Source organism: Colobus angolensis, unplaced genomic scaffold, assembly GCF_000951035.1.
Source record: "Colobus angolensis palliatus isolate OR3802 unplaced genomic scaffold, Cang.pa_1.0 Scaffold278, whole genome shotgun sequence".
In the NCBI taxonomy this organism is placed as follows: domain Eukaryota; kingdom Metazoa; phylum Chordata; class Mammalia; order Primates; family Cercopithecidae; genus Colobus; species Colobus angolensis.
The window spans coordinates 1,017,255-1,027,198 of record NW_012116021.1 but is presented as its reverse complement, the minus strand read 5'-3'; the positions used below and the strand labels follow the sequence as shown (position 1 = coordinate 1,027,198).

Below are 9,944 nucleotides of genomic sequence, written 5' to 3'. Positions count from 1 at the left end.
CAAAAAAAAAAAAAAAAAGAAAAGAAACCTAACATAAATACTTGTTTTCGCCCTACACCATTCTTTTCTTTTCTTTTCTTTTCTTGAACCTCCACCTCCCAGGTTCAAGTGATTCTCCTGCCACAGCCTCCCAAGTAGCTGGGGTTACAGGTGCCCACCACCATACCTGGCTAATTTTTGTGTTTTTAGTAGAGACAGGGTTTCACCATGTTGGTCAGGGTGGCTACACCATTCTTAAGGTGGAAGTAGATAAGACTTCTGAAGGTGATAGTCTAGTGGATCAGTGTTTTTTTAATACCTTGTTGGGACCGTGTATCAAACCCCTCTTAGTTTTTTAAGAGACACTTCACAAGTCTCTTAAAGCTAAAAGCTTGTTGAATTTCCATCTTATATGTGGTACTATGTAAATTTTGCCCGTTTTTGGACAACATGAGAAAATGTCAAGCTTGTAGTTATCTTTGGTTACTTACTGTGGTTCTGATTTTACAGAAATAAGTTTGAGACGAAGTCCTCGAATCAAGCAATTGTCATTTAGCAGGACACATTCTGCCTCCTTCTATTCTGTGTCTCAGCCCAAGTCTCGAAGTGTGCAAAGAGTCCACTCTTTCCAGCAAGATAAGTCAGGTAACATACGGGCCCCTCTGCCTTCACAAGTCCGTGCTGACTTGGTGGGAAGTGTTTTTGGGAAAAGAAGCATGAAATTTGACATTTTCTTTCTTGACATTGGAGAAGTAGAATAGGTATGTCTAGTTGAGGTTCAGGGTGATGACTAGATGAACAGTCCATGACCTTTGTAATCAGTCATCTCTTGGACTCCTACAGCTGGTCATCCATGCTATCGTTATAGGTAGCTCATTCATTCAAGAGGAAACTACCCATAATTTCCCTTATGGACAGCTCCTACACATCAGTATCTTAAGTGAAGGGTGATATCTCTGTTTATGTTCTTCATTCTTCTATCCATGGTTAGCTTGCTAATAGATTTGTGTTTCTTATTTTATCTTTTTTTGGGACAAGGTCTCACTCTGTCACCCAGGCTAGAGTGCAGTGGCACGAACACAGCTCACTGTAGCCTCAACCTCCCAGGCTCAGGTGATCCTCCCACCTTAGCCTCCCAGGGAGCTGGGATTACAGCTGTGCACCACCACGCCCAGCTAATTTTTTGTGTTTTTAGTAAAGACTGGGTTTCACCATGTTGCCCAGGCTGGTCTTGAACTGCTGGGGTCAAGTTATCCATCTGCCTCGGCCAACAAGATATGTATTTTTATATTTACAAATTAAATTATTTCAGTTGTCTACCTTTTCTAACATAGGAACTGGGGTTAATATGTAGTCTTACTAAAATTCAAAAAGGCAGCAGTTATTGCAGTTGCTGACATAATTAGGTGGGATTTTCCCCTGAGTTTCTCTCAAAAATTGTTGCCTTCTTTCTTTTATGAACTGACTGGGTTTTTCTTATGTTTTGTTTGTTTGTTTGTTTGTTTGTTTGTTAAGATGGAGTCTCACTCTATCGCCCAGGCTGGAGTGCAGTGGTGCAATCTTAGCTCACTTCAAGCTCTGCCTCCCAGGTTCATGCCATTCTCCTACCTCAGCCTCCTGAGTAGCTGGGACTACAGGTGCCCATCACCACTCCCAGCTAATTTTTTTGTATTTTTAGTAGAGACAGGGTTTCACTGTGTTATCCAGGATGGTCTCAATCTCCTGACCTAGTGATCTGCCTGCCTCAGCCTCCCAAAGTGCTGGGATTACAGGCGTGAGCCACCGCACCTGGCTTTGTTTGTTTGTTTTTGAGACAGAGTTTCGCTCTTGTTGCCCAGGCTGGAGTACAATGGCACAATCTCGTCTCACTGCAACCTCCACCTCCTGGGTTCAAGCAATTCTCCTGCCTCAGCCTCCTGAGTAGCTGGGATTACAGGCCCCTGCCATCACGCCCGGCTAATTTTTTGTATTTTTAGTAGAGATGGGTTTCGCTATGTTGGCCAGGCTGGTCTTGAACTCCAGACCTCAGGCCATCCACCTGCCTCGGCCTCCCAAAGTGCTGGGATTACAGGCCTGAGCCACTGTGTCTGGCTGGCTGTTTTAATAGTATTGGAAGAACAGGAATTGAGGAAGAATTAAATGTTGTTGCTGTTTTTGACTTGCAGACCAAAGAGAAAATTCTCCAGTCCAAAGTATTCGGTCTCCCAAGAGTCTTCTTTTTGGGGCAATGTCTGAGATGATCAGCCCCTCAGAAAAGGGTTCAGCTCGAATGAAAAAGCGTTCAAGAAATACTTTGGATTCGGAGGTACCTGCAGCTTACCAGGTATAATGTTTCTGTAATGTTTGAAATATAATCTCCTGGAACACAGAGACATGGCCAAGGAATTCAGAATCCATTAGGGAAGAGAAAGCGGGTGATCTCTGGATAATACTAGAGATTGGAGGTGATTGGGTGGAGCCACGTGATTGATTATTAGACATGTGGGAACTTCAAGCAGCAGGTTTGACTGAAGCCACGGTGGGGGCGGTGGAGGAGGAGATAGAGAGGATCTTATCTGTTCTCTTGGCTTCGTCTACTATTTATATTATATACTACACAGATATCTTTCTGGAGTGTGTGACACTCATCTTTTCCGTTTGATTGCCCACTCCATCCAGTCACCAACATTAGAAACCTGGAGTCATCCTTTTCCCTCTCCATAGGCTTAGCCAATCAGTCGAGTCCTGCCCATTTTATTTACAAACTGACTCTTTTTTTTTTTTTGAGACAGAGTCTCTTTTGCACGGGCTGGAGTGCAGTGGCATGATCTCGGCTCACTGCAACCTCTGAGTCCCAGTTCAAGCGATTTTCCTGCCTCAGCCTCCTAAGTAGCTGGGATTACAGGCGCCTACCACAATGCCCAGCTAATTTTTGTACTTTTAGTAGAGACGGGGTTTCACCATGTTGGTCAGGCTGGTCTTGAACTCCTGACCTCAAGTGATCCACCTGTCTCGGCCTCCCAAAGTGCTGGGATTACAGGCATGAGCCACCACGCCCAGCCTACAAACTGACTCTTGTACCCACCCCATCTTCTCCCCGCCTGCAATTCCTACCCTAGTTCAGGTCTACCTGGAACACTTCAACAGGCTTTTCCCTCTCAAAGGGAAATCCTCCACCCAGAGGTCAGAGTGATCTTTCTGAAACTTTCCTCTCAGTTTGCTTAAAATGTTCACTTTGCTTAAAGCTCTATAGACTCCCCGTCCGCTAAAGCAAGGTTTTAAGTTTTCCTAGATGGAACTCTTGGGTTCAAAAATAATCACCTTTGTTTAGAAACTCAGTAAATTGCTTGGAGGTTGGGAAAGACATAGAGCTCGGAGAAGGGTTTGAAAACCATAGATCTACACAACCAAGATCAGTCTCCTCTGCCAGGCAGACAGGGTCTTCCATGGTCTGTTCCCTCTGGCTTCACCCCTCCCCGCTCTACCTTCCCAGCACATCAGGCTGTTTTTCACTTCCAGGCCTTTGCTGGTATTGTTTTCTATGCCTTAAGGCCCCCACCACCCCACCCACTTTTCCTGTGTTTGCCTTCCCCTGCTGACACACATGCTTGAAGATCTGATCCAGGCCAGGTTAGGCAGCCCTTCTTTGTGCTCTATGATGCCCCTTGCATGTCCCTGTCACTGCGCCAGCCACATTGTATTTTCACCTGTGTATGCCCCACTGAACAGGAAATGCCAACTAGATTGGGAGTCTCCTGACAGGATGAAGAAAGGTTGTAGGAAAGATAAGCATTGATCTCCTTACCTGTTGGAGCTTTTCACTACATATTTTTGCAAGAAGGCAGGGAAATTTTTTACTGGGGAGTGTCTTTTCTGAGACATTATCTTTGCTGCTGCACCTTATATATCTATGTATTCCATGCCCCCAACACACAGTGCCTGGCACATAGCAGGTGATCAGTAAGCACACGTTGAATGAGGGTGAGCAGCAGATGAGGTGGCTTCTAGAGGCTGCTTTAGGCAAAGATCAGAAATAGCTCCCTCATCTGAAAAGAAGGAAGAGCTAGAGAGTAGCTGCAGTGGTAGAATGATTCCATTAGAGGCAAAAAGCATGGTTTAGCAATATGTAGATTATTAAAATTGTTCTTAGGACAAACTAAACTTGGATAGTGTTTGGTCCTAGAAAAAGTGGACAAGTAAAATCTGAGTCATGTTTTGGAGAGGGAAACGGGTCACTGTTTGAGATTTCCATCTTTAGATCATTCCTTTGGCTGACTATAAATCTCCCATTTGGTCTTAGAGATTACTAAAACACTTCAGAGATCATGAGTTATAATATTCAAGGACTGAAATAAGCATTTCTCTTTTCAGACTCCCAAGAAGAGTCACCAGAAATCTCTGAGCTTTTCTAAAACTACACCAAGAAGGTTCTCTCATACACCACAAACTCCACTGTATACTCCAGAAAGGCTGCAGAAGTCCCCTGCAAAAATGACCCCTACAAAGCAGGCAACTTTTAAGGAGTACTTAAAAGACTCCTCCTCACCCAGCCATGACTCACCATTGGATTCAAAAATTACTCCTCAAAAACGATGCACCCAGGCAGGAGAAGGTACCTCTCTTGAAACGAAGACACCAAGAACTCCTAAGAGGCAAGGTACTCAGCCGCCTGGGTTTTTGCCAAATTGTACTTGGCCACATTCAATGAATTCCATTCCAGAAAGCCCCTCCTATCCAGCCCCACCAACTTCATCGACTGCCCAGCCTAGGAGAGAGTGTCTGACTCCCATCAGAGACCCTCTCAGAACACCTCCAAGAGCAGCAGCCTTCATGGCCGCACCTGAGAATCAAACACACCAGCAGCCTCATGTCCTCAGAGCTGCTCAGGCGGAGGAACCAGCCCAGAAACTAAAGGATAAAGCTATCAAAACCCCAAAAAGACTAGGGAATTCAACTGTGACTTCTTCCCCACCTGTTACGCTAAAGAAACTATTTACCTCTCCTTTATGTGATGTTTCCAAGAAGAGTCCATTCAGGAAATCTAAAATAGAGTCTCCTTCACCAGGAGAACTGGATTGGAAAGAGCCCCAGATGTTACCCAATGTAACTGCATCTCTCTCCTGCCCTGTTCCCTCAACTCCCCCTAAACTCTCACAGAGAGCTACACTGGACACTGTCCCTCCTCCGCCTCCTTCTAAAGTTGGGAAACGGTGTAGAAAGACCTCTGATCCCAGAAGGAGCATCCTGGAGTGTCAGCCTGATGCCTCCGCTACTCCTGGGGTTGGCACAGCTGACAGTCCAGCTGCCCCCACAGACTCTAGAGATGACCAGAAGGGACTGAGCCTCTCTCAGTCTCCTCCTGAAAGACAGAGCTACCCAGGCCCTGGTCTCAGGAGTGACTGGCATGTATCCTCTCCTTTGCTCGTTACAAGTGACACAGAGCATCTCACTCTCCTCAGTGAAGCCGAACACCGTGGCACTGGTAACTTGAAAAGTAATGTCTCATCAGTGGAAGAGGGTGAGGGACTAAGGACAGCAGATGCTGAGGAGAAGTCTTCTCTGTCTCACCCTGGGATTCCCCCATCTCCTCCTTCCTGTGGGCCCGGCTCTCCTCTGATGCCTTCCTGTGACATGCACTGTACCACAGATGGGAGACAGTGCCAGGCTTCAGCACAACTAGACAACCTGTCGGCATCAGCTTGGCATTCCACAGACTCTGCCAGCCCACAGACCTATGAGGTTGAGCTGGAGATGCAAGCTTCTGGTCTTCCCAAACTTCGAATTAAAAAGATAGACCCCAGCTCTTCGTTAGAGGCTGAGCCCCCCAGCAAGGAGGAGAGCTCTCTGGGAGAGGAGAGCTTCCTCCCTGCCCTCAGCATGCCCAGGGCCAGCAGGTCCTTAAGCAAACCTGAACCCACCTATGTGTCACCCCCCTGCCCCCGCCTCTCCCACAGCACACCTGGCAAGAGCGGGGGACAAACCTACATCTGCCAGGCCTGCACCCCCACCCACGGCCCTTCTAGTACCCCCTCTCCATTTCAGACAGATGGGGTTCCTTGGACACCATCCCCTAAGCACAGTGGAAAGACAACTCCAGACATAATTAAAGACTGGCCCAGGAGGAAGAGGGCAGTGGGCTGTGGCGCCGGCTCCTCTTCTGGGAGGGGTGAGGTCAGTGCAGACCTTCCTGGGAGCCTGTCACTGCTGGAGTCAGAGGGCAAGGACCACGGCCTCGAACTCAGCATCCACAAGACGCCCATCTTGGAGGATTTCGAGCTCGAGGGAGTGTGCCAGCTCCCAGACCAGTCGCCTCCCAGGAACAGCATGCCTAAGGCTGAGGAAGCCTCCTCCTGGGGACAGTTTGGGTTGAGTTCCAGGAAGAGAGTCCTGTTGGCCAAGGAAGAAGCTGACTGTGGAGCCAAAAGGATCTGTGACCTGAGAGAAGATTCAGAAGTTAGTAAGAGTAAAGAGAGGTCTCCAAGTTGGAGTGCGTGGCAGCTCCCCTCCACGGGAGACGATGAGGTGTTTGTTTCCGGTGAGTTCGTTTTTGAAACCCTCTTGCCTCATGGTTTCTTTTGGTCAGAGTGCTTGACAAGGAGGCACTTGAGAGTTGCTTCTTAGGAGGCCTGGGCTTCTGGGTTGGGGGTCTGGGGATGCTGCTCTTACCATGTGGGTTCTCTTTAGGCTCCACCCCACCTCCCAGCTGTGCCGTACGGAGCTGCCTCTCTGCCAGTGCCCTTCAAGCTCTGACCCAGTCTCCACTGCTGTTCCAGGGGAAAACACCTTCTCAGAGCAAAGACTCCAGAGGTAGTATTTATTGAAAGTCTAGGACCCTTTCTTTGGGGGAGACTCTCTGAATTCATCAGGGTTGCCAGGCAGCTTGATTCTAGAGGAGCTCTGGAGAGTGCAAAGTGTGGGATAGGTGACTTCGTGCCTACAAGTGTCATGTGTGCCCTTTCCAGAGAAACTCTACATTAGAACTTGTGTGCATGTGAACAGAAGTCACCTCAAAATCCTACTAAAATTCCTTGGTCCTCTTGAAGATGGTGATAGTTGTGGGCTTGCCACAACATACTGCTCATCTGTAGTCTAAGAATCTGAACAGGAAGGTGTTCTGAGCAGCACGAGTGATAGGCCTGTTTAGAGCTAGTTCCCCACAGCGGGTTTATCCCCATGTTCTGTACGTTCGGTGGGACACAGTACTGACTGTAGTTATAATCAGCCTTCAGACTCTGGGATTCCCCTTCCCCTTCCAAATCCTATTCCCAAAAGAACAGGATTTGGCCTGTTAACTGCCCTGGTTAGCAATGTTGCTTTCTGCTGCTAGAATCAAAGGAGGAGTGCAGGAGGAGGGGACCTTCGGTGGTTCAGTTCCCTCAAGACCATGATATAAATCATGCAAAACAGCATAACCCCAGAGATCTGAGACCTAGAAAGAATGTACAGAATATTAACCTGAGGGAATTCAAACCACAGGTACTTTGCATTTTCAGAGCTGCTTCTTGCTGCCAGCACGGTGCATAGCACCTTCTAAAAAGTGTAGGTACCATTTCTGCAGGATGAGTGAACCTCCAAGCAGTGCTGATTTTCTTAAAGTCTGTTTTTGTGTGTAACCCTCTGCAATTTAAGTCCATTTTTTTGATTCGGTCCTCAGTGACTCCTGCCTGCTAAACCTTTCTACCTTCTTCTAGATGAGGATGTGGATGTACTTCCCTCCACTGTAGAAGACTCTCCTTTCAGTCGTGCATTCTCCAGGAGGCGCCCCATCAGCAGAACTTACACACGGAAGAAGCTCATGGGAACCTGGCTGGAGGGCTTGTAGCCACAAACACTACTGAGCCCAAAAGATGAAGGAGTCAGCCAGGACCCTGTGGGTATAAAGAAGTTGGAGGCCTAGTCCCAAGCCTCTTTTGCCATGGTCAATGTTCAGATTGCCATTAGAATGCCTTAGGGTTTTCTAATTCCCCTCATGGATCCAATCCATCTCCTGGCACTGCCCCTTGTTGGGGAAGTTGCAGGAGGAGAGGTGGATGGCAATGTAGTTGGTGCTATAACTCAGGCAGCCTGGGAGTCAGGAAGCCAGACAAGGAATCCCATTCCAGCCCCACCCCAACCATGGCCTTGGCAAGTCAGGGGGGGCCACTCTGCCTCATTTATGCAAATGGAGAAAGGAGCCCTCCCTGGGGTCCTTTGAGCTGCTGTAAGGCCGGGCTGCTGCAACACAGGCAGCACTTTGTAAACTGTGAAGCCATATATGTGAAAATGAAGAGTGTATTGGGCAGCAGAAGCTGTTTTTTGCCTTCCCTGTGTAACAATAAAATCATCTCTAGTGACTGAGCACTCAGTACGTTTATGTTTAATGTTGGGCCTGAGGTTAACTGTGACCTTGGTCCAGCTCGAGTGGCTTCAGAGCAGCCACATTTCAAGGACTGTCCAAGAGTCAGCCAGTTCATGGCACAGGCCTCGCCCATTGCCCACTCCTGGGGAGACCATCACCTGGCTCGTCGTTTCCACCGAGAGTGCCCCACAGACCCGCTGGACCAGCCTGCCACTAGGCCCTGGCCCGGGGTCTGGCTAACGGTGACGGCTGACTCTGAACCGTTTCCAGAAAGCATTCAAGCCTATTGTGTTCCCAAATCTGATTCCTCCTATTGTCTTGTAAATCAAACTCTAAGTGAAAACTTCCCATTTCTCCCTTCAGAGATTTTATTAAATGTTTTTTTAAGATCCTAAAAATGTGCTACGTCTCCCAGTTTCCCCTATATACATAAGACCATTTAAACCACAACCTGGTTGCCACCAACCCTTTCGTGATGATTCTTGGCCAAACCACAGAACTACAAGCATATCCATTTACGCCTCAAACCAGAACTGTCCTGAGACTCGAGCAAGACACAAGGCAGGCGGCAATTGGGTACCACAGCTTCAAGAAGTAAGTGGTGGGAATTTGCATATTTTTTATAATGAGGGTCCAGTTCTTTTGGGCCATGACCCAAATTTGTTGATCCCAACGAGTGTAGAGATGAGGGCCTGGATTTAGGGTGTGCGGTAAGGACTGTCCTTCACAGAAGCAAAACAGGCAGCTGCCCCTTTCAGCAGGATCAGAGTGCTCCCTCCAAGGCAGGGTCTGCCCCGAGGGCTTACAGGGGGTTTTTCCGGACATCAATCATCCCCGGGCTGGCTCGTCGCAGTTCCCGCCGGGGCTTGGACAAAGGCCCAAAGTTCCAGGGCAGGCCTGCCTCACCCACAGGAAGCACCCGCCCCACCAGGGTCTCGGCCACCTCCCGCTGCCTCAGTTCCTCGGGGGATCCCTGCTCCTCGCCACACAGGCTGGAGCGTTTCCAGGTCAAGGGTAAGGGAGCGTGGACCAAGTCCCGCGTCTCCTCCCGGGTGCGGGGGGCCCCCTCAGTGACAGGGTACAGCCAGAGCAGCTCAGGTGCCGGGTGGAGCTCATCTTCATTTCCAGGAGCCTGTCTGCCCTCCGAGCACAGGCTCCTCTTCTCCCCGCCTGTCATGGAGGATAACGTGTCCTCATCAGAAACAGAGGTGGCAGCACCTTCCCGAAGCCCTAGCTCCCAAGTGCCCCAGCACAATAAGCAACCTGTGAATCGAGCCAATAAAGGCTCGAGGGAGAGTGGTCTCTAAGCTTTCCCCAAAGAAAGGGGACAGGTCTGACTTCAGAGCGCGGTGGGGCAGGGCTCAGTGATGGCGACAAGGAGGAGTTACCCCTGCTGTGGCCTACAGCGTTCACACCGCCGAGCTTCTGTTTCAGTTCCTGGTTTATCCACATGTAGCGGCCCAGATCCTTCTCCAGAGCTTGAATCCGGGCCTCATACTGCCTCCTGCTGTCTGCTAACCCTTCACTGAGGTGGTCTAGAGTGGAAGGGCCGAGGAGAGGATGGTGAGGGCCTGCAGGTGGGTAGGCGGCCAGGGCTGTGGGGGTAGGGGCTGTGAGCGGCAGGGGCCGGGGGGGAGGCTGGGGGTGA

At 49.1% G+C, this 9,944-nt stretch overlaps 2 protein-coding genes across 2 annotated transcripts in view; one reads left to right on the top strand and one right to left on the bottom strand.

Moving 5' to 3' along the window:
- TICRR (TOPBP1-interacting checkpoint and replication regulator) overlaps positions 1 to 8,688 on the top strand; it is a 53,419-nt gene extending 44,731 nt beyond the window's left edge. The window contains exons 17-21 of the mRNA XM_011948351.1: positions 453 to 624; positions 2,145 to 2,302; positions 4,330 to 6,493; positions 6,643 to 6,765; positions 7,650 to 8,688. Coding sequence (XP_011803741.1) covers positions 453 to 624; positions 2,145 to 2,302; positions 4,330 to 6,493; positions 6,643 to 6,765; positions 7,650 to 7,780 — 2,748 coding nt within the window. The 3' untranslated portion in view covers positions 7,781 to 8,688. The remainder of the gene's footprint in view (positions 1 to 452; positions 625 to 2,144; positions 2,303 to 4,329; positions 6,494 to 6,642; positions 6,766 to 7,649) is intronic.
- KIF7 (kinesin family member 7) overlaps positions 8,644 to 9,944 on the bottom strand; it is a 21,767-nt gene continuing 20,466 nt past the window's right edge. Inside the window, exons 19-20 of the mRNA XM_011948350.1 lie at positions 9,685 to 9,831; positions 8,644 to 9,466 (exon numbers count right to left, since the gene is read on the bottom strand). Coding sequence (XP_011803740.1) covers positions 9,099 to 9,466; positions 9,685 to 9,831 — 515 coding nt within the window. The 3' untranslated portion in view covers positions 8,644 to 9,098. The remainder of the gene's footprint in view (positions 9,467 to 9,684; positions 9,832 to 9,944) is intronic.